We start from the raw sequence: 24,966 nt of genomic DNA, 5'->3' as shown, positions 1-24,966 counted from the left end.
ATAACACTCTTCAGCTTCCTTCCACACATCAACACAAGTTTCAAAGGGGTGAAAGAGCTGCATGATGGATGGATCAATAGACTGCCATAGGAGGCTACATAATTGGGCATCAACTTGTTCCCATCTCTCCCGATTAGCTTTTGGCACACTTTCAGTCTTCGTGGTAAGATGATCCGCTTGACTTTGCCCTTTGAACCACATTTTGACAGAGGCTGCCCATGAGAGATAATTGGAAGACCCTATCAACTTGATAGTGGTAATATTGGCTATCTCAAGATTAGAGACAGCAAAGGATTGAGAGACAGTAGGAGCAACGGCAAAAACCAAAGTAGGGGTAGCACCGATAGAAACCGCGGCACTAAAGTCAGACATGATGAGGACTTTGACACCAGAAATAGCTTTAGGGGTCGTCGGCGGTCAGATCTGGAGAATTCAGCGAAAGAAGACCGGTGGACGCGCCGACACGTGGAGTCGGAGGCAGCGCGTGGCGGTGGCGCATGGGGGCGCGTGGCTGGTCTGGCGGCAGCGATTCTTCGGCGGTCGGCCGATCTAGAGGCGGTGAACTCGATGGTGGTGGCGGTGTGGTGAGGTGGTGGCCAGACAGTGTGGTTTCGGTATAAGCAGTGACAGTTAGGGTTTAAAAGTAGGCTGGAAAACGATACACAGTGATGGCTAGGGTTTTTTTGTCTCCGGTGGCTCTGATACCATGTGAGAAAATAATTAGGAGAGAAAAACCTAAGAGACTAGCCTCTCTTAGCTTGTTATTTATAATTAGCATAATGGGCCTTAAACCTATGGACTTAATCTAATTACAAAATAAAACGCACATATAATAATTATAATATATACTAATAATTCTAACAAGATTCAATAACAGAAACCTAAAAACCAGGTCAAAACTAGAATATGTGGCATGTCTATATCCATGCCAGCTTATCTTTCATTTTGAATATTCCACCTCATGCCTTGCAGCCCACTGCAGGCACTTTACAGCTACATTAGCATTCTCAATTTATGCAGATACTGAGGCATATTACATCAACAAAAAATAAATCAAATATACATACAAACCCAACAAGAGGATGAAGGAGCAGTTGTCACTGGCCGTCGCTCACCCCTCAGCCTCTCTCTCGCTCACTCTGCCGCTGCCTCTCATTTGCTTGCCCTCTCTCGCTCAGTCTGTCACAGCCTCTCCCCTTCTCGTTGCCCTTCTCTCACTGCAGATCTACTTTCAGATCTTGGGGAAAGTCAGAAATCAAAACAAGAGGATGAAGGAGCGGTCAAGAGTGAGAGTGCAATTGCCAAGAAAATTTATTCTCCCCCCCCCCCCCCCCCCCCGGCCCCGTGAGAATTTCTTTTCCAACAAAAGTGGGAAAAGAGCATCACGTGGCCACAACTTGAAAAATATTTTTCATGAAAAATTTGGTCAATCAAACACCTCAAAAGCTGGAATTTGGGTGGAAAATGGCCATTTTCCACCATTTTTCATGGAAAATATGGCCAATCAAACAGGCCCTTAGAGAATTTCTCTTTATTGGAGCTGTGAGAGTGGATCATGTATAAACTGATGAAAATTTGGCTAACCCTATTATTGAAGGATTAGCTCGAGAAAAGGTTTTCAAAACCTCGAAAGGAATGGGACTTGAGCCCATAGATTGATGAGCCACTTATGAGGGAAACCTAACCTGTAGACTGGAGATCCCAAGAAATAGGTTCAATGGGTAATAACAAGTCATGATGTGATATGAGACGAATCATGCTATTATAAATATAAATTTTATTCTGAATATCGTACTTTGAAGCATGAAATCCTGAAGTGGTATAAGGCTGAGTTATTTCTAACTCTTAATGGGTTCTAAAGCTCTATGTGGAGTGGAGTACCTAGCTACAGGAGTACTCTTGATAGACTCACCTAAATGAATGTGGAAGTGTGGGCGCTTCCTATGGGATAGTGAGCAAATTCTCTAGAGCATTCACTACACTGGGAAACACGTGCATGGCCGTAAAGCACGGGCTTTGAACTTCACCCTAGTAGGGTCGTGTGTGGGATGCTATTAGAGATAGAGTTCAAAACTACGAGTTGCTCCAGCAAAATCTAAATCATCTACACTATGTAAGGGTTCAAGTCGATAGACCCTCTTGCTTATGCACAATTTTACATTGTATGGCTCGATGAAAATGTTTTAAAAATTCAAGTGGGGGATTGTTGGAACATGTGTAAATTTTTCCATAAACAAAAATCAGTGTTTATCTCTTAAAGATTGTGGCCAACCGTGCATACCATTGTTCCTAAAATAAAGGGGAGACTCAGTCCACAATTTTTAAAAAAAAATATACTACCTGATTATTCTCTCAAAAAAAGAAAAAAAATCTCTCCATGATCTCCTCTTCTACCCATGTTTTCTTCCCTGTTATCTCCTTCTTTTATGTTGCTGTTTTTGCTATTTAAATGAACAGAAAGCAGTAGTTTCTGAGAGAGAAAAAACCAGCATTCAAAGGAAAAAAATTATTCTGTACAACTGAAAATTTTCTGGTTGTTTCTGGTTTTTTTTAGCAATTAAAGGGTGTTTGTATTCTGGCCTTCAGTGCAAGGGAGGTCCTAGACAGAGGTGATTCTGAGCTGTTTTATCCTGGGGAAGATGTGGCTGTTATACTGCTTGCACAACCTTGGGTAGAGCCGCAAAACGTCTTAAAGAAAGCGACCTTGTCTGTGACTCAACCCAAGATTTTTTGGTAACTTCGTTCAGTTTGTTTTCTGCTACAACAAGATCTGCTTACTCTCTTCTGCTACAGTATCTGTTTTTGTTATGAAGCCAAAATGTTGAATTATGATCTCATCGAGCCTGCTTCCAGCAAGAGGTGATGTTATTCTAGGATTGCAAGAGAACGGAACTGTTTGCAAACAGTTTGAAGCTAGGCTAGATTCTTCTTCTTCTACCTCTCTCCCCCACAAATCCAGATCTGGACAATGAGTTCACTGGAACCCATCTTCTTCTGCTCCTCCCTCTCTCTCTCCCCAGACCCAGATCTAGACGTTGGGTTCACTGGAATCCATCATCCAGATGGGTTCTTTGGAACCCACCAGCGGTCAGCTGGTTCTCAGAAACCACTAGTGGCCGGCTAGAACCCATTGCTGGCAATGGGTTCCAGCTGATGATAATTTTTTTTGTTTTTATTTTGATTAAAATTTAGCTTTAATTTAACTTTATTAGCATGTAAATTGTAATTGATTTAATTTATCTTAATTAGGGCTTAAGTAACAGAGTTAGTAATAGAGGGGGTGTCTAAGCAAAAAAACCTAAACCATAAAGACCTCCATAGCCATTTTTAAAGCACGTCTCTGTGCAAATGACCCAGACCATAGGGAGTCTAGGTGCAATTTGCCCTTTATATTACTCAAAATATCCTCTCATGCATCCACATGATCTCCATAAAGTACAATGGAACAAAGGATTTTGTGACTATTTCAATCGCTAACAAAGAACGGATAATGGGGAGAGACGGGAGCAGGGTAGAGAGTAATCATAAATAGCAAATGATGTTACACTCATAACCAGCAGGACAATATAATCGATCAAAAGCTTAAAAATCTCACCAGAAGCATAACCTTTGCATACCCAGGAATGACAGAGGCCAAAAGTCAAAACTGGACTTCAAAACCAAGGTCATAGAGCCAAATAGCTACATTCATGAATGCCAAAACCATGCAAAAGATGACTTTCACTGATAATCTCAAAACATTCACTATTCACACCACCCCATGTGACAGAACAAAGAAACCATCCAAAATAACTGATCGAAGCAGAAGATATAGCAATATAATCTACGCCAATCAGGTTGTTAGTTCAAAATTTTTGGGCTTAATAACCCACTGGAAGAAACTAGCCCAACAGCCAAGACAGCCATTGCCTTGGAAAGGGAACTCCACCAAGCTCAAGCAGAATAAATCCCTCCAAGCTTGAAAGGCGCTTGCCATCGAAACAGGCTATAGACAGAAAAAAGCCCCCAAAATAAGCAAATCATGAATGCCCCCCAAGCTTACAATTACTGACAAGGTAATCATGAGACAACTAGAAGCACTTCTTAGTGTCGTGCCAACTTGCATAAGTTGTCCATTAACCCCAAACTTTTGTTTCAATGACTGACAAATGCTTATAAGGCCTAAGCAAATATTTTCAGTGTAAAAGTAAAGAACGGAGGTGAAAGAATCAACTCTCTGCAAAACCAAAAGATTTAAACAGTAACAAGCATGGAGATCAAAACAAACAAATCCATAAGGAACCATGGGGTAATAACAAGGCTTCAGGGTGTCTAAGGCCAAAGAATAAGCATGAAACATGCATGCTTCATCATGAAAGAAACTTCATGGAAACCCTAGAGAGGTGAAATCTAAACCCTAGAGAGAAAACCCCTTTAGAATACCTCTGCAGCCATTTGCCCAGTAAAGTTTGATTTCAACCACAACTCTTCAATCCAGAAACCTGCCACCCTAATGGAGCATGCATAATTCCAGTCCACCAAATGATAATTGCGCCCATCTCCCACACCACCTAAAGAAAGGTCTTTTACAGCTTCTCAAGCCTTTGCACCTTCATAGATATCATCCTAATTCATCAACGAGAACTTACAAAAAGTTTGTCCAGGTCTTCTTGAATGACTAAAATCTTTGGGGTCTTGAAATTACACATTCTTTCTATGTGATAAAGTTATAAGTTAACTTGGCAGTACCAGAAAAACCACTATACAAGTTTTACTTATGAATTCATAATTTTAGTGAGCCACGTTATAGTCTTCACAAGCTAATTAGATAATGTAATGAGTCACTGTTTCAAAATGGTCTAAAATACAGGGATGATTAGGACTCCACTGATAACAAGTTAGGATTAACAAGCAGGATCAACAAGGAAACTTTTTAGAGGGCAGTTTCAGATTACTGGATAATAATTTTCCTATAATAAGCAAGTTATGAAAAACTCCCACTAATGAATCACAGACACAAAAAGGAAATACATACAAGGGGCTTGTTATTCTCTTCTTACTTTCAAGAAAAGAAGACACCACACACTCAACTTAAGAAGTTAAATTATCTAAAAAGATCAGGTTTCTATCCTTTTATTTCTTTTTCCTTTCTGATGGTAGGTATGTTGCTCGTCCCTTTTCTTGGTGCAGCATGATCAATATTGTCACAGCTATCAGGTAAATTAACTTCTTACCAGAATCTTTAATGTAAGCCATAAAAAAATGAACACTAAAAGTGAGCATAACTTTTGTTCTAAGTTGGACATTGAAAACACTTGCTACTTACCAGCAAACCTTCCTCCAAAGCCAACCTTCTTGCCATTTCAACAGCTTCATCATTGGTAACCTACATTTTCCAAATGCCAAAAACTGAAATCAAGTTGTCAAGATAATTACATCTAAATTGGTGGTATCAGATATCATGGCATGAAAAGAAAATGAAGAAGAAACATAATTCAGATGTAAAGAATTCATTACTTTCTTGCAGATAAATTCAGCGCACATAATGTTCATCTAAGAGGATTGGTCACTTAGTTTGGTCCTAGCCATTTTATATGTGTACCATGCATCAACCATTAACTCTCATGCCATAATGAAATGAACTTTTTTTGGATAATAATTGAAGGACTTAAGAAATCCTTGAATCAACTTTTGTGCCACAAAGAAATAATTTCAACATTCAGTCAATGTATCCCCAAGTTAATGAAAAAAAAAAAAAAGGAAAGAAAGCGCAAGGCAACTTTCATATGATCTAAAAATTTATATATTTAATATAGATAATTAAAAATTAAATTTACGATAACGCTTGCAAACAGCTGCACAAAAGAAACCATGGTCAAAGCTTTTCTTAGTTAAGTCAGGCTAGACTTGGGTTCAATATATGTAAAACCATAGGCTTTTGAAACACATATTTAAAATTGTAGCTAAATCACAAAGGAAAAAGCACACAAGGAATTAAAGGTTTGATGTGAAAAGCAGTAGCATAAAATACGGTATCATCTTGGAGCTGCCAGGGCAATGATATCTCCCAAGATGAAACATTTAAGCAAACAAACAAAAAAAGTCGGTAAAAAAAGCAGTGTAAACCACCTCAACCATGACAATGCACTAGTTTTATATGGAAAATGATAATGCTGAAGTTTGGGAAACTAACAAAATACCATTCTTCCACCAAAGGAAGATCATAAACACCAAGTCTGGGATATAACATCCAAGAGAAGGGAAGTTCACCTTTAAAACCTCATCAAGTAAATTAATATCCAATATACTTGGGATATAACCTGCACAATGTATCATATCTTTTCAGGAGGAACCAACAAAATCATCCTTTAAATAATACCAAAAGCAAGAATTGAATAAAAAAATATTCATATGAAGAATACTTCTACCTGGGTTTTCTCCAGATATTACATTCCTCTCTGCAGGTTCCACTCCAATTACCTGATTATAGAAAATATGACATACTTCAAACTTTATATGACATTGTGCACTCAGAACAAAAAGAAGCAGGACTCATGCCCAATAAGCATCTATGATATCCAATCCCATACCGTTCATTTTGTCAGAGGAGAAATGCACAAAACAAGTTCCATATAACCACTAGGAACTGCATAGACTTTCACTAATAGTAAGAATGCATTCACCCAGAGAACGCATAAAATTGCATGATAAGTAAAGCTCTTGCAATCCAGGGATTGTGTAGACCAGACAGATAAAAAGATGGGATCATTTTATGATAATTATAGCATGTGTTCTTTTTGTTTGACAACTAAGAGTGTCATATTATGGTACTCAAATCTTATAATCCAACAAATATCTCAGAATAAGGAAGAAATATTATTCAATATTTCCATAGTACACAATAAAGCGTTCCCTAGCAGTACCATCGTGAAATTCCTATACATTTCCAAAGAGGAATATCAAAATTGTGAAAGTGATTGGAAGAAAAAACTTGAGAGATTAGTCTCTCAATTCTGTTATTTATAGGCTCATTACAATAAATGAGTCCTAAATAATGGAGATAATTATAGCCTAAATCATGGAGACTAATTACCCTAAATATTAGCTAATTACTAGTTGACCATATACACATTCTATACATGTCTAAATACATTGGAAGGAAATAAATCTCACACCCCCCTCAAGCTAGAGCATATATATCATATGCGCCAAGTTTGTTACAAATGTAATTTATTCGAGGACGCCTGAGTGACTTTGTAAAGGCATTTGCTAGTTGATCATTGAAATTAACAAACTTAGTGACAATAACACTTTCAGCTAGTTTTTCTCTGATAAAGTGACAGTTAATCTCAATATGTTTGGTCTTTTCATGAAATACTGGATTTGAGGCGATATGGAGTGTAGTCTGATTGTCACACACAAGCTTCATGGGAGACGTTCCACACAACTTTAGTTCTTGTGGCAATTGCCTGAGCGACATAAACTCACGTGTCGCATTAGCCATGGTTCGGTACTCTGTTTCAGCACTTAACCTTGCTACCACATTTTGCATTTTACTTTTCCAAGAAACTAAATTACCTCTAATCAGAACACAATACCCTAAAGTAGATCTCCGATCAAAAGGAGATCCTTCCCAATCAGCATATGAATAGCGCCAAATCTCTGAGTATCCCCTATCCTCATAGAGCAATCCTTTCCCTAGTGTACTCTTGATATACTTCAGAATACGGAGAACAATATCCCAGTGAAAGTTGCATGGGGAGTTGAGAAATTGACTAAATACACTCATAGTGAAAGAGATGTCCGGTCGTGTTACTGTGAGGTAATTCAACTTTCCCATCAGTCTCTGATATCTCCTAGGGTTTGACAATGGCTCCCCCTGACCTAGTAGAAGTTTGGTATTAGGGTCCATTGGAGTGTCAACTTGCTTGGAATCTAATAGACCAGTTTCTTCCAAGATATCCAATCCGTACTTTCTCTGTGATATAGAAACACCATCTCTTGACTAAGCCACCTCAATAACCAAGAAATATCTGAGCTACCGTATATCTTTCGTCTGAAAATGTTTGAATAGGTGTTCCTTTACCTACTGTATGCCTACCTGATCACTCCCAGTAATGACAACGCCATCTACATAAACCACGAGGTAGATGCATTGTTGTGATGGTGAGTATCGATAAAAGACAGAGTGATCGACTTCACTCCGGGTCATTCCAAATGTCTGAACCACAGTACTAACCAACCAAACCACGCTCGTAGAGATTGTTTCAATCCATAGAAAGATTTACGGAGTTTGCAAACTAACCCAGACTCCTTTGAGCAAGAAACCCAGGTGGTTGCTCTATGTACACTTCTTTCTACATGTCACCATGAAGAACACATTTTTAATATCAAGTTGATGGAGTGACCAATGATGCATAACAACCAAAGAAAGGAATAGACGAACAAAGACCATCTTGTCCACTCGAGAGAAAGTACCATTGTAATCCAGCCCGTAGATCTAAGTATACCCTTTAGCGACCAAACACACTTTGAGATGATCAATGGTTCCATCAGGGCCAATCTTGGGAGTAAAAATCCATCAACAACTAACTATGGTCTTTCCTTGCGGGAGAGGAACTAGGTCCCACGTTGCATTAGAGTGCAAGGCTTCCATCTCATCAAGTATGGCCTAGCACTAACCAGGATGAGATAAAGCTTCACTTGTATCTTTAGGAATAGGGACAGAAGAAAGACTCAAAACAAAGGCACAATAGGTAGGTGATAGGCAGTCATATTTCAAAAAATGATAAATGGGGTAAGGATTGTGAGTAAACCATTTACCTTTGTGTTAGGCAATAGGGAGACTATCTGGATCCAGATTCGTGGTATGAGGGACGTCAGCCGGAGAGAGTGAGTCTGCATGGGTTGGCTAGCTCTGGTAACAGGACGAGGATGACGATGGTAAGTGAGAAGAGGAGGATCTGTAGGAGAAGAGATAGCAAATCCTCTAAAGGCAAGGAAGGAGAATAAAAGGGAATGGGTAAAACCTGATCAATGCTTTGCGAGTCAAGCTGAGCAATTGGAAAGAAGGATTGTTATTAAAAGAAAATGACATCAATAGACATGATGTATCTATTTAACTCAAGAGAATAACATTTGTAGCCCTTTTGTAATCGGGAATAGCCCAATAAAATACATTTAAGAGCCTTAGCAGTGAGCTTGTCCCATCTAGGAGTTAAGACAATGCACAAAACAAACACAACCAAAGGCACAAAGAGAAAGGAAATAAAGTGGCTGAGTAGGAAACAAAATACTATGAGGGATTTGATCCTGCAGAACGAAAGAGGGCATGCGATTAATAAGGTAATAGGTGTCATGACCCAAGAGGAATTAGAGGGGCAATGCTGCCATTAGTTACAATTGTTGGTTAGGAGATGCTATTCATTCTGTTAAAGTGCATATGGGTGTTGTTCTACAATATTCTATTACTTGAACAGCCTATAAATAGGCCATAGCATGTAGAGAAATGTATGTTGGAATGATTTAGTGAATTCATATTTCCCTCCTTACTTTCTCTCTCTAGTTCTTCCTTATTTCCCTCCCTTTCTCTTAATTTCTATTATATATCTCCCTCCAATTTCTTCTTCGTTCCTCTCCCAAATTCTTCCCATTTCCTTCCTAAACCCTAGAGTCGTGACATTTGGTATCAGAGCCGACAATTCTTGGTTGTGAATCGGAAGTTGTAGCAATTGACCAAGGCGATTCCATAGCAAATTCAAACAATAGATTGCGGAATTGATCGAAGCAATGATTTTCGACACTTAGGGCGGATTAATTTCCAACAGTCCTGGTTGCAATTCTGGTGACTGGAAAATTAATCAGAGCAAAGCACTTCGGGCTCGGAATTGGAGACGAAGCGGCGATTAAGTTCATAATAGCAGAACGTTGGCATTTGCAATGGAGCTTGAGGTGAATCTATCAAATTTGACTAAACAGAGGTTGGTGGAATTCCGGTGAATTGTGGCCAGGTTATCTCTGACTTGATTCAGTCGAGAAGTAAGGTAGTCTTGTGGTTGTAAATTTCGTCTCAGATTTGAATTGCGTAGGCGGAGCTGGTTCCGTAATCTGATATGTCTTGAAATTGGAGGCCGAATCGATTCAATCAAGTTCCGAAAGTATTGGCACAGCAGAAACGTTGTTATCAGAGTGGCGCAGCGGGTTTTGGGATCGAAAATGGATCTTGAAGGCGGAGTTCGGAGTTGATTCCGACTATGAATTCTAGTAAATTGTGTTCGAAACTTGGAAGGCGATTCCGACGGTGACTGTGAACATACGCGGTCATGTGCAGTTGATTGAGGCGAGCTTAGTACTGCTGAATTTGGATTTTGAGGAAGGCGAAGGCAAGAAACAATCTCTTGTGTGATTGTGGAACATCAGCGAATTGCTGATCAGAAGTGATCCTAGCGAAGTGGATCTGCTTGGTTCTCTGGAAGCTGAGGGAGGCAAGTTCCAGGTTATTTCTAACTAGATTCCAGCAGAAACGTATTGAGGCAGAGCCGATCCAATTAATTGAGGCACGGAATTCAGGTGAATTTCGACAACTAGAGGTCGGTGATTGGGTGGAGAAGAAGGCACCGGCCTGGGCGATCATTGAATCCACTGGACCATGGGTAGATAGCGATTAGTTGCAAGCAATTTCGATAATCGACAATTCAATTGCAGATCAGAGGTGTTGATTCAGGAGAATAGGAAGCATCATAGCCTTGAGCGAGGCAAGAAGGAAGGCGCGGCCACTACATGTGACTTCGGCTATTATCCAAAGCAAATCTAGGTCACTGCCTGTGATCGAGTTGTGAAGGCAGGCACCATCGGAAACGGTCCAGAGGAGAATTCTGCAAGCAGCAATTCTCAATTGCCTCGATTTCAATTGTGATTCTCAACTCAGATTTGGAAGTTGAGCGAAAGGTGAGTTCTAGGCAAATTCTGACTTGATTCTGGCACATTTTATGGGTTGCAGCAGAATCGACCAACATAGAAGGGGGAATAGGTCTGGGCGAGCATGGAACTAAGATTCTAGGAGTAAGGAAGGCTGTCGATTACAGATCAGTTGCCTAGAGCGAAACAAGGCTAGGCAATTCAGGCAATCCAAAAGCTGAAGACGAAGCAGGTGGTAGCCTCGTGGCTGGAAACTCGGCTGTGGAAATGGATAGCAGCGATTCAAGTGTGATTATGGCAGCTCTTTGCAGTGAGACTCGGAATTGTTGAAGGTGCAATCAATCAGCTGCATCTCGGTTGCCGCTAGTCGTAGTTCTATTAAGGAAGAAGGAAAGAGAAATCAAAAGAAAAGGGTAATACGAAAGGAGAACAAGAAAAGGCGAAGAAGAAATCAGTTGGTGAAGATGGGCACCGGATGAATAACAACGGTTCAATGGTAATAAGTTTCTTGGGGACAAGAAACCTTTCAAGGAGGGGAAATTGTCATGACCCAAGAGGAATTAGAGGGGCAATGCTGCCATTAGTTACAATTGTTGGTTAGGAGATGCTATTCATTCTGTTAAAGTGCACATGGGTGCTATTCTACAATATTCTATTACTTGAACAGCCTATAAATAAGCCATAACATATAGAGAAATGTATGTTGGAATGATTTAGTGAATTCATATTTCCCTCATTACTTTCTCTCTCTAGTTCTTCCTTATTTCCCTCCCTTTCTCTTAATTTCTGCTATATATCTCCCTCCAATTTCTTCTCTGTTCCTCTCCCAAATTCTTCCCATTTCCTTCCTAGACCCTAGCTAAACCCTAGGGTCGCGACAATAGGCAGTAAGAACTATGTCACCCCAAAATTGAGAAGGAAAATTGGCATGCAATGATTATGATAGAGTTCAGACAGTCTCAATTAAATGACAAATTTTCCTTTTAGCTACTCCATTATGTTGTGGAGTATATGGACAAGAAGACTGGTGTAAAATGCCTTGAGTAGCCATAAATGTTGTAAATTGATATGAGAAATATTCTGGAGCATTATCACTACACAAGGCACAAATAGTTCTGCCAAACTGAGTCTTTATTTCAGCACAAAATGTTTGAAATATGGAAAACAACTCTGAATGACTTTTCAATAAGAAGAGCCAAGTACAATGAGAATAGTCATCAATAAAGGTAACAAAGTAAGAATAGAAGTAACATGGCTAGGACCCCAGACATCTGTGTGAATAAGAGAGAAGGGACTCAATTCAATTGGGGACTCTATGGGGAAAATGACTACAAGTGTGTTTTCCACGTTGATAGGACTCACAATCTAAAATAGATAAAGAGGATAAACTTGGAACAAATTTATTGAATTTAGAGAGACTCGGGTGACCAAGGTGACGATGGAGGAGTTCAAGAGAGGTGATATTGGTGTAGGCTACTGGTGAACTAGGCATAGCTAGATGGTAGTGACCCTGTGACTCATGCTCGACGCTAATTGTCTGGCCCATACCCCGATCCTGTACACAAACATAGGTAGGAGTGAAGGTGACTGAGCAATTAAGGGTTTTAGTGAGCTGGCTAATTGAAATTAAATTAAAAGGACTACCAAGAACATATAAAACATAATTTAAAGATAAAGATGAGATGGGTGTAGTTTAGCCTATCCTTTTAACTACAATTTTGGTGCCATTAGCAAGGGTAATAGTGGGCAAAGTATCAAAATAGGTAAGTAAGGAGAAAAGAAGTTTATTACCACACATATGGTCAGTGGCACCAAAATCTATAATCCAAGGACTAAGAGATAGACCTTTAGCAATGCAAGCAATGGGGTTACCACAGTAAGACTATTGTGCGGCCTAGAATTTCAAGAAAGCATCATACTCGACTACAGATATAGGTATCAACTGTGAACTCGGTGGAGATAGGGTGGGACTAGGATCACTCTAAAACACATTAGTAGTACTGGTAGATGATATAGGTGGACCAGCTGGGCGACCATGTTTCTTCCACCATTTTTCCTCAAAATGACGCATTTTCTTACACAAAGTGCACTGTGGACATGGACAACTATTGTTACGTCCCTTGTTTCCTCCTAAGTTGGAGGCCTGAGATACAAGAACCGAAGATTCAAATGGAGGAACAACAATAGATGAAGAGGACACATCGTGTGCACCTATCATATTCAACAACCTTTTGAAGGAATCCTTCATGGTAGGATTAGTGGAGCTAGTCAGGATTTGATGTCTGATAGCGTCAAATTTAGGTTTAAGTCCAGAGAGAGCAATAACCATGAAAAATTTCTCTCTTTGTGCAATCTGTTAAGTGCGGATAGTAGTAAGAGGGAGAAGAGCATCAAATTCCTACATGAGTGCTCGAACCTACCCAATATAAGATTCCATGGATGTCTCTTACTTGAGATTCTTGATATTAGAGACCACAATATACAAGCATTGGATAGCATTAGTATAGCACTCTTCAACTTCTTTCCATACGTTAGCACAAGTTTCAAAGGGGTGAAAGAGTTGTAAGATTGATGGATCAATGGATTGCCATAGGATACTGCATAACTAGGCATCAACTTATTCCCATCTAGCCCGGTTTGCTACTGGCACACTTTCAGCCTTTGTGGTAAGATGATTGGCTTGGCCTTGTCCTTTGAACCACATTTTGATAGAGGATGCCCATGAGAGATAGTTGGCAGACCCTATCAACTTGATAGTGGTGGTGTTAGGTGTCTTGAGATTGGAGACAACAAAGGTTTGAGCAGCAGCAGAGGTGTCAGATGCTAAAATGAGAGCACTAGAGGCAAAAATGGTGTCACTAAGGCCAGACATGGCAAGGGTTTTGACAAAGGAAATGGACTTAGGGGGTGCTGGAGGTCTGATCTGGAGTGGTTGAAGGCAAGACGACAACGGACGCGCCTACACAAGTTGGCACGTGGAGGCAGAAGTAGATTGTGTGCGGTGGCACGTGGGGGCGCGTTTCTTCATCAATGGCTGCGCGACACTGGGGGTTGGCCGATTTGAAGTGTTCGAGGATGATAGTGTGATTGGTTTTCTGGAAAAAAAACACTGGAAAAAGTGCCAATAGGCTCAACTAGTTGTGGGTAGAGAGAAAGATTAGGGTGTGAGATCTGCCAAAATAGAGACAGCGGGGGATTTTTAGGGTTTTCTCAATACAGACTCTAATACCATGTGAGAGTGATTAGGAGAGAGAACTTGAGAGATTAGTCCCTCAATTATGTTATTTATAGGCTCATTACAGTAAGTCCTAAATAATGGATCTAATTGTTGGAGAGAGTCATAGCCCATGAAGAAGTCACGGGAAGCAAGATAAAGAGGCTGATTCAGTAGATAAGCCACCAGCAGTTCAAAAGAAAGAAGATAAAGAAGTAGCTAGATAAGTTCCTAAAATTTAGGAAAAAATAATAGGAGAAGATAGAAATATTCTCATCTTATTTTCTGTTGTATATTAGCTCCTAATTTATAGGATTAGATAGCAATAGAATCTTGTATAAATAGGTTTCCTATCTATTGAATCAAAGTAAGCGAGTTTTTTTATCTAAACTTGACTTGAGTTCAAGTTCCCTACTCTAGGGACCAAATCTGTTCATGGTATCAGAGCTCGATCTTTATAGCTGAGCATCTTGATCAAGACAGCTAGCCCTAATCCAACAGCCATTCCAGCGACTGAGAAGTCTTCCCTCGGATCAGCATCTCAGCAGTCTAGCATGCAGCCCACCAGCACCTTCTCCATGGATAGCCAACCTCTGCAAATCACACAGCACAAGTTAAATGGCAGAAATTTTCGGGAATGGTCTCAGTCCGTGGCTTTGGTGATTAAGAGCAAAGGAAAATTCGGCTATCTTTCTGGAACCATCCCAACACCTCAAGAAGAGTCCGAGGATTACCAGCGATGGGAAGTAGAAAACTCTATTCTCATGGCATGGCTAATCAACTCGATGAAAGCAAAGATAGGCCGAACCTATCTGTTTTATAAAACTGCAAAAGAAGTATGGAGTGCAGTCCATGAGCTATATTCCGACCTTGAGAATACTGCTCAATGTTTCGAGATTAGAGCAGCCATTCGGACTACAAAACAAGGTGGACTCTCGGTTACTGAATATTACAACAATCTAGTAGAGCTATGGCAAGAAATGGATTTGTACTATGACCCGAAGTGGGAATGCTCAAGTGACAGCCAGAAATATAACAAGATGCAGGAGAAGGAGCGAGTTTTCGACTTTCTTCAAGGCCTCAATTCAGACTTGGATAAGGTTCGAGGACGCCTCTTAGGCATCAAGCCTCTACCAACACTTAGAGAAGCATTCGCGGAAGTTAGACGTGAGGAGAGCAGAAGGAGAGTCATGCTTGTTTTAGCAGAACCCAACTCTGGATCTACCCTTGCTGCAACAAGAAAAGAAGAAAATCTGAAGGCTAAACAGTGGTGTGAACACTGTAATAAGTCCTACCACACAAAAAACAACTGCTGGAAACTCCATGGGAAGCCACCAAAATGGCAACCAAGAAACAAGAAGGAGAAGGAGAGGGAAAGACCAGCCTATACAGCTACAAGTATGCCTGCAACTGCAAGTCCTCCCAACAACGAAAGAGGTATGGGATTGAATCTAACAGCAGATCAAGTAGATTTCTTGCAGAAATTACTGAATGGAGCACATATTCAAAAGGAATTAGATGGACCAGCAGCAACAACTCCAGCACCATCTTTCACCCAAAGAGGTAACACAGTTTTTTCCTTAACTACTAGGAGGATAAGCAACAGCAGTTGGGTTGTGGATACAGGAGCATCCGATCATATGACCGGTTCCATGGCTATGTTTGAAAATTTTCAGTTGGAAAATAGGGATCTAACTGTGTTAATGGCAGATGGAACAATATCTTCAGTTAAAGGAAAAGGGAAAGTATGTGTGGCTGGTTTAGTTCTTGAATCTGTCTTATATGTGCCAAATTTGAAGTGTAGCTTGTTATCTATGAGTAAACTCACTAATGACCTAAATTGCACCATGACATTCTCTTCCTCACATTGTATTTTTCAGGATCGGTCCACGGGAAAGATGATTGGCAGTGCTGAGGAGAAGGATAGGCTTTATTGGGTATTGGACAACAAGGCTTTTCTTAGTCAGTTGACTCGTAGTTTTTCTTTTTCGGTTAGTGTGAATTCAGAAATTTTGTTATGGCATAAACGTCTTGGTCATCCTAGTTTTCAGTATTTGAAACATTTGTTTCCCAATTTATTCATCAATAAAGCTAATTTGGAGCTCAAATGTGACCATTGCATTCTTGCCAAACAAACTCACAGTTCCTATTCTCAAAAGGCATATAATCCTTCCAAACCATTTCATTTGATCCATAGTGATATATGGGGTCCAGCTAGGGTTTCAAACTTGAATGGTACCAGATGGTTTGTGACATTCATTGATGATCACACAAGGGTATGTTGGGTATATCTAATGAAAGAAAAATCTGAGGTATGTGCAATTTTTCAGAATTTCCATAAGCTTGTTCTAAATGTCTTTCAGTCCTCTATTTGCATCCTTAGGACTGATAATGGCCGAGAATACTTCTCTTACCCATTTACCCAATATCTCACTACAAATGGAATATTTCATCAAAGAACATCCCCCTACACTCCCCAACAAAATGGGGTAGCTGAAAGAAAAAACCGCCATTTACTTGAAGTGGCTAGATCCTTGATGTTCACAAGTTCTACTCCTAATAGGTATTGGGGGGAGGCAATTCTAACAGCTACTTACTTGATTAATAGGCTCCCAACCAAAGTTCTGAAATACCAAACACCCTTGAACAACCTGATGACTACATTTCCTTATGTTCGGATTCTCAATACTCTTACCCCAAAGGTGTTTGGATGTGTAGCCTATGTCTATCAAACCAGCCCAAACCGTCACAAACTAGAACCAAAGTCATTCAAGTGTATTTTCATTGGTTACTCTCCTACCCAAAAGAGATATAAATGTTATTGTCCCACATCACAAAAATTCTTTGTTTCTTGTGATGTAATATTTAATGAAACAGCCTTTTATCACACCAGTACTGCATCTCAAGTGGAAGAAAGTCATTGGGATCCCACTACTACTTGGACAGAGTCATAGCCCATGAAGAAGTCACGGGAAGCAAGATAAAGAGGCTGATTCAGTAGATAAGCCACCAGCAGTTCAAAAGAAAGAAGATAAAGAAGCAGCTAGATAAGTTCCTAAAATTTAGGAAAAATAATAGGAGAAGATAGAAATATTCTTATCTTATTTTCTGTTGTATATTAGCTCCTAATTTATAGGATTAGATAGCAATAGAATCTTGTATAAATAGGTTTCCTATCTATTGAATCAAAGTAAGCGAGTTCTTTGATCTAAACTCGACTTGAGTTCGAGTTCCCTACTCTAGGGACCAAATCTGTTCACTAATCATGGAGATAATTACAGCCTAAATCATGGAGACTAATTACCCTAATTATTAGCTAATAACTAGTTAACTATAAACACATTCTATACATGTCTAAATACAGGGAAGGAAATAAATCTCACAAAAATGTTAGGCTTTTCAAGTAAAAGGAAATAGAAAGGCAATTCAGAGACATAACATATCATGCTCATATTAGTTCAAACCTGAGCTAAGACTCAAACCAATTTTGTTAGCTTGCTACAAACCAAAGCCCATTCAATTAAATTAAATTTTACTGTTACCTACGAAGCTACAATAAATCTTCTTGACCATCACACCAAGCAAATTATATTATTATGGCTAGGATAAGGCATTTCAGTAAGATAAAAAATGAATATAAAGGGACAACACCTGTTAGTGTTTCCCATTTTTGAAGGCTTTGCTAGGGTGATCCTAAAAATAAATTTTACATACACTCTTTTTGACACCTTTGTCTTGAGTAATATATATACCAGCCATAGTTGCCCAATTACCTTAACTTAAACCAATTCCACTGTTGCCCTACAAATTCTTTGATATACAAGTATACAGGGAGAAGAAGAATGATGAAAAAAAAAGGAAAACTTGAAAAAGGCAACACCATAGACATATTGTAGCACGGTGTGTGCCTATCACCTCTAGTACAAATAAAGGGAAAGAGAGAGAAAAGTCACCTACCCAAAATAAGAGAAACGCCAAGTTATTCATGCAACAAGAATTAACATGAGGAAATAGTTCTAAACATCCATGAATATTTAGTGTCCATTTCTTCAAAATTTTCTATTATCAAATTCTTCACATTATTTACGTAAGTGTATCTAGATTGGAACCATAGCAATATAGACCTTGACTTCTAAAATGTAGGTCCGAATACACCTACCTTGCTCAGGTTACCCATTCCAAACACAAAAATGCAACACAAAGGGAGGGAGGGAGGGGGAGAGAGAGAGTACTAGTGCATGAAGGTTTCAGGACTCATTATTAAATACAGAGGTTATCAACCATTAAGTTTGTACTATACCATCAAGTGGTGTGGAAATGTTTCACAATCTTAATCTGCAGGAAGAAAGGAAATTGAAGGGGATTGGCTAAGTTAGGGGTGTGCACAGTCTGGTTTGGGTTGCTTTGGAAGAATTTTGAAATAATATAACCACATATTACGGTTTGAAGAAATTCAAACCAAACCAAACCATTTTAGTGGTGAAACCAAACAAAATCAAACCATAAAATTGCAGTTTTTTTTGGTTAAAACCATGGTTTAAACAATATAATGGCTATATATATATAAACATATTTTACAGTTTGCAGCAACTATTACACTTATACACTTACAAGACAACCACTACACTACGATTAAAACTCTTTTGGGAAAAACATCAACCAAACTTCTAATACTTATCCATCAAAGCTGAAACTATCCACTTGCGAATGAAACAAAAAAATAGAATACAATATAATTAAGCAGTTCACAAAACTAAACAGAATTTATACATGTTGCACTGTGTTGCTTTACTAGTTTAGAATTTTAGATTTTGTATAATATATAATATAATATGGTTTATGGTTTATGGTCTTTTGTTTCACAAACCTAAACCAAACTGTAAACCATTTTGTAAAAAAAAACTCAAACCAAATCAAACTCACTGGTCCGGTTTGGTTCAACGATTTGAACCAAATTATGCACAACCCTAGGCTAAGCAAAGGGATTTGCATATATATTCCATGTGGTGGATGACAAATTGAAGATTTATTTTCTGTTTTAAGTTTTCATTAATTTCATGGTCTTGATAATATTTCTAGTGCAAGAATGAGAATGTTAAGAGGGTTAAGGAAAGGATTATTGAATATTGAAATATTGTTAATCATGCCTTCCCCCCTCCTTCTTTGCTACAGGTGCTATATCAGAACCTATTGTTTGATGTGTAAGGAACAAAAACTTGATTATGGCACTAGTACTTACATTTTTATGGTTCAATAAACTAGGTTTCTGAAACAAGACTCTATGGCACAGCCAGGGAATCAGACTAGTGCCAAATAACAAGACAGATTAGTTTCTTAACGTTTAGCTTGCATCAAGCCTATCACCAACATGCTCTTTAATCATTGCAATTCATTCAATATAATTTCCAATAAATCCACATAAAGATGATCGGTAAATATTAACTATAGTCCACTATTGTAGCCAACATGCCAAGTCTTAATGCAACATATTACTATAATCCTTGAGGAAAAAACAATGAAAGATAACCATAAATCATCTTGTATGATACCAACTATAATTCATGATTGTGAAATATACCATTAAGTATAAGGATTGTGTCCCTCCCGGAAAGAATGGTTATTACCTTAATATCTTTTTTCATCATTTTCAAGTAGCGTCCGCTGCCAGTGATGGTACCACCAGTTCCAATTCCTGCAATAAAGACATCAACACTGCCCCTGGTATCCTCCCATATTTCTGGGCCCGTGGTTTCAAAGTGGATCTGTGTTCATGGAAATAAGCACTTTGAGAAAACACAAACAAAATTTGTTCACAAGCAAGATGCATAAAAATGCATAGAAATGCAAAAACAGCAATGACCTTTGCATTTGCCATATTGTCAAACTGTTTCAGCATATATGCATTTGGAGTGCTCAGAACAATTTCTTCAGCTTTATCAACAGCTCCTTTTACTCCTTTTTCTGGGTCTGTCAAAACAATCTCTGCTCCAAGTGCACGCAGAAGGAGCCGTCTTTCAAGATTAATGGATGCAGGCATGGTGAGAATGGTTTTGTACCCTTTAGTTGCTGCAACGAATGCAATACCCAGTCCTGTATTTCCACTAGTCGGTTCAACTAATATGCTCTGTACAAACATTAAGACATATTTGTTACTACCGAATGCATGCTTTTATTCAAGCATTAATTTATGAAGAAAAAATAAGTAATTAGTTTACTGATGAACCTTTAACCTGACATATGCAATTCATTCCTGTAATTTAGAGCAACAGAAAATCATGCTATCGTTCCCATGAGATGAGCATATAACCTGACTCTTGCAAATCAAAAATAGAAAAACAATGCTAACCTTCCCAGGAGAAATTGCCCCACTTTCTTCTGCATCAGATATCATACAATAACCAACTCTGAAACATCAAGTGCATAAAAAGTCAAAATCCAGCAGGCACAAAATAGCAAAAACTGCATACATTGTATGTGATTCTGTTATTCATTAATTGCCAAATGATGAGTGACCATCTAGGTGAGTTATGTAAGAGCTCGAACTAAGAAGATAAACCAGATACTCTGATGATTCTTTAGAATCAAACAGCAAAAGAAAAAGCAGTCGCAAACAGATCAAATACTCCTAGAAGGACATAAACTTGAAAAGCATCATTTTTCCCAAATAGAAAGTTACCTATCCTTGACACTTCGGAAAGGCTCCATAGATTCTAGTTTTGCAGCAATATTTGCCACACAGCCATTTGTAACTTTGTTGAGATATATCATTGGTGTTTGCCCAATCAACTATATCAATTTGTCACCATAAGAAGCCAAAAACACAGAAAGGTAAGCAACCATAGTAAAAAAAATATGTTGTTGGCATCAGTTTGGAACTCTAAGGAGGAAATTACATGTTAAATATCAGCTAACTAACTGTTCTCAAATAAATTAGTCCTAGGGTACATCTGAACGAGGATTCATTATTAAGATTTGGGAAATCATCCAAATGATTCTCCAAAGATTTTTCTGGACTCCTAAAACATACTATTCTTCAACATCCAATGTTTAAAAACAAAAAACTGATATATGAATATCCCAAAAGTATAATGTTATTCAGTAGTTTATACATAGAAACAAAAAATAGGAACTCATTGAAAGCATAAATGTCTCTGAACATGTGTAATAGTCAGACATAAGTATCAAACACAATATGGAAATACCTTTAGACAAAACCTATTAGGTAGTATGGCCTCATGCTTCTCTACTACCAAAAAATTGGGAGAAACAGTAACCATCAGTGTGCCATAAGATGTTGGTCATTTGAGTTGGACAACCAGGATGCCCACCCATAATATATAACCCTGAATAGATAATGCCGAATGTATATCTTCGAAGATGGTTTTTAGTTGGTGATATGTGGCGCCAATATAAAAGCAAAGAGGAGGCAGGGTACTCCCTCCCCCTCTCTCTGTATACAATGTTATAATGTTAGCATGCAAAGAAGGGTTATGAGCTCTAGTTTTTAAGATGATACTCAATATAGTTGCAGTCTACAAGCATTTTCCTACAGACACATGATGGAAAACAAACAAACATCCATGTCTCTTCTGGGTTAGTGATTTAGGCATAAATCACAAGAGGCACTCATATGAATTTACTCTAATATAGCTCACTATTTATTTGAATATATATAGAGATAGAGAGAGAACTTTGTATGGCATGTAGTTTGCTCAGAACTTCAAAAAAAGATTTGACTCCAACAAAAATTGGGAAAATAAAAATAAAAACCTAACCACACTATTTCTGTGTTGCACACACTAAGGGCAAGACCAACCATGAAACTCAAGTCTTAGCTCAAGAAACACAGAAACCTAATTCAGTCAATAATATATATTTTACTTCCATTAAAATACTCAAATTTAATCACCATTTATAGCCCATGAACTCCATTAAAATACACCAAATGCATTCAATTAATGTCCAAAGCATAATAAAATAAGAAAATCAGAAAAAACAAATCTTATAAGTCACAACGTATTGGTTTGCAGCACCAGACCAGAGTCCAAATCTATTCATTCTCTTGGTCACCCAAAATAGTAAAAAGATGATGGGTGAGCCCACAGATTACCGAGTAATAAGTTTTGCAATAATTAATATAAAACTAGAATATAAGGATTTTGTAATAACATAATAAAAAAAAAAACTACAATCATTAATCTTCTCATGTAATGAAATGACACGCAATATTTCATATAACACAAGTACTAGCTTAATCATAATGCAATGTCTCGTGAAACCAATATAATCGCACATAACTCAATATCAATGCCAAATATTATATGGACATCCATGTCGATTTAGAGTTATCTAGATCTTTTCCCAAGTTGATTCTAGTTGAGGCCATCACATTACAATTGCAATGACCAAACCATTTTCCTAATTGCCAGAATCGCTTTACCTCATGAAGAGCCATATTGTTGAATACTATTTGAAACATTCTTCCAATAACCAAACTATACCATTTAGATATCGTCTCTCAAATGATAAAGGTAATTAGGGATCACGTATACTTCCTATCAGCAGTCAATGCATTTTCGTAACATAATTGTTTACAAAGATAGAGAAAGGGGCGAATTGAGAGTAGAACCTGGGTTACATCGTCGGCGATGTTGACGGCGAGGTCGAGGTCTTCTTCCCCAGCGTAAACCTGGGGCGAAGGAGCTACTGCGGCGGCAGAGGCTGCTCGAGATGCGGCGGTGCTACTACTTCTTCCAGAGATAGCCGCAACTCTTCTTGGCGTGGATGAAACGGCATTGGATCCGTATATGATAGCACAGTGAATGAATTGGAAAGGGCTGAATTTGGGGGAGACTTGGCATGGCGGAGAAATGAGAAGAGGACACACCGCCATAGAAGAAGCTCCTTCTGCAGACGCTAGACAGGTGGGTTTTAGAATGGTTTTGGATTAGGATTAGGTGCATGTCTGTGTGTATGTATATGTATATATATATATATATAAATATATCAGAGAAAATATGTCTTAATGTCTTATTTTCTCTTTATATATGATAGAGAAAATAATCAAAATTTTCTTCTTTAAAAAATTAAAGATTACTCAACATTCAAAATATATAAAGAATACCGTGACAACATTTTTGAATTTTTTTTTATCTTTTACAAATTTTTTATTAAAATAGTATTTATAACATATCAAATTAATTTATTATAATTATTAGATTTATAATATAAGTATACTAGAGATAACCCATGCCTGAAGGCATGGTGCAACTAAAAAAAATTGAATATCGAATTTGAATGTGAAATAATCCAACACTGAATTCAGATACGTATTAAATTGAAAGGCTAAACTTGTCCTATGTCACGTGTTTGAAAGCAATGTATATAGTTCTTAAACATGAAATAATTAAACAATGAATATAAACATGCATTAAGCTGAAAATCGTTTAATCATTTTTAATATCACGACTTTAGCGAAATAAAAAAGGTCAAAATGTTGATACTTTGTCAAAAAATTGTAGAAAGAATAATATGCAAAATTGTAGGGAGTAGCAAATGGCCCTAACATAAATATGCATCTCTAAGCATACACATATGTATATACATGCATAGGTAAATAAAGAAAGTGAAAACTGATACCTTTTTCGGGAAATGACCTGTACGTGTTGCCCTCCTCTTCTTTTCCCGTTGCTTTCCCCATTATACGTCTCTTCCAAGTCTTGCCTACGACTCTACTCACATGAAAAAGCTCATCGCTTTCTTTTTCTACCCCTTCTTCCTTCTTCTTCGTTTGAAAATACCATTGATTTTATATAATTTTCATATTCATGTGAAAATCATTTCAATTGAACCCATAAAATACTTTTTTATGGTTTCCTACAATTGCTTTATTTTGAAAGATTTTTTTTTTTTAAATAGTTCTCAAAACATATAAATGAAACTATAATGTATTCTACAATGTTGAGGAGAGACTTAGAAATATTACTGTAATTGTTAAGCTTGTAAAACAAACAATATAGTTAACCATTGATTGCATAAGATAGAAATTATCAAAAGAAAAAAAATACATTAACTTGTACAAAGAAGAAAAAACAAAAACATACATACACTTCCCATAATGCTCCATGTTCTAGATAGTTAGTACTAATCTATAGAAAAAACAGAAACATACATGCACTTCTCATAATGCTCCATGCACTTCCCATAATGTTGAGCGACTTGATCAGAGAACCTTTGGACAACACAATGGTGAAAGTGTAGCGGCCCTCTCTCGGATCATCCCGCTAGCATAGGAAATCCGAAAGGAGGTCGTCACAAAATAGATACAAAAATAATAACTCAAAATAAACACCATATTACTATTTTTTTTTCTTTTACTTGCTCACTAATCATCAGGAGCCAAAATAAACATCTCCACATTTGCTCACTATCAAATAGAGCTCAAGGTAAATATTACACACCCTTTACATTATCATCTTGGGCTTACCACCCATACATTTTTCAAATAAAAGGACACTAAGGTTCTAACAACACATTAAACCCTTTATTTTCTGCCCTCAACATTACACCCATAGATCTTGAAGCTGGGACATCCTTGTACACAACTAAACCCGGGCTCTAGCCTCATTTGGACTCGCCCTCAGCAATAGCTTATCCCTTATCTGGAATGACAGGAATAAGCAAGGTGAGCCACAAGGCTCAGCAAGTATATATATTACAACAATAAGGACAATAGAGTCAAGACATGGATAAACCAAAATGGAATAGACTCGACTTTCCAAGTACGAGTAACATTTCCCATTAGATCCCACTATTATTATCATTCCCATGCCATGGTCATTATGCATTTCATGCAT

At 38.1% G+C, this 24,966-nt stretch overlaps 1 protein-coding gene across 6 annotated transcripts in view; it reads right to left on the bottom strand.

The window, feature by feature from the left end:
• Positions 1-23,057, bottom strand: part of LOC127788439 (cysteine synthase-like) — a 96,305-nt gene extending 73,248 nt beyond the window's left edge. For 5 of the 6 annotated variants that reach the window (XM_052316695.1, XM_052316693.1, XM_052316696.1 and 2 more), the window contains exons 1-8: positions 22,740-23,057; positions 20,787-20,896; positions 20,457-20,514; positions 19,971-20,234; positions 19,735-19,872; positions 6,405-6,459; positions 6,250-6,299; positions 5,306-5,365 (exon numbers count right to left, since the gene is read on the bottom strand). In XM_052316695.1, coding sequence (XP_052172655.1) covers positions 5,306-5,365; positions 6,250-6,299; positions 6,405-6,459; positions 19,735-19,872; positions 19,971-20,234; positions 20,457-20,514; positions 20,787-20,896; positions 22,740-23,003 — 999 coding nt within the window. In that variant the 5' untranslated portion in view covers positions 23,004-23,057. The remainder of the gene's footprint in view (positions 1-5,305; positions 5,366-6,249; positions 6,300-6,404; positions 6,460-19,734; positions 19,873-19,970; positions 20,235-20,456; positions 20,515-20,786; positions 20,897-22,739) is intronic. The other variant, XM_052316697.1, reaches the window with a different exon arrangement.
• Between the last annotated feature and the right edge of the window lie 1,909 nt (positions 23,058-24,966).

Source organism: Diospyros lotus, chromosome 13, assembly GCF_014633365.1.
Source record: "Diospyros lotus cultivar Yz01 chromosome 13, ASM1463336v1, whole genome shotgun sequence".
Classification (NCBI taxonomy): domain Eukaryota; kingdom Viridiplantae; phylum Streptophyta; class Magnoliopsida; order Ericales; family Ebenaceae; genus Diospyros; species Diospyros lotus.
Note: the sequence above shows the minus strand (reverse complement) of the source record. Positions and strands in the feature narration are given on the sequence as shown.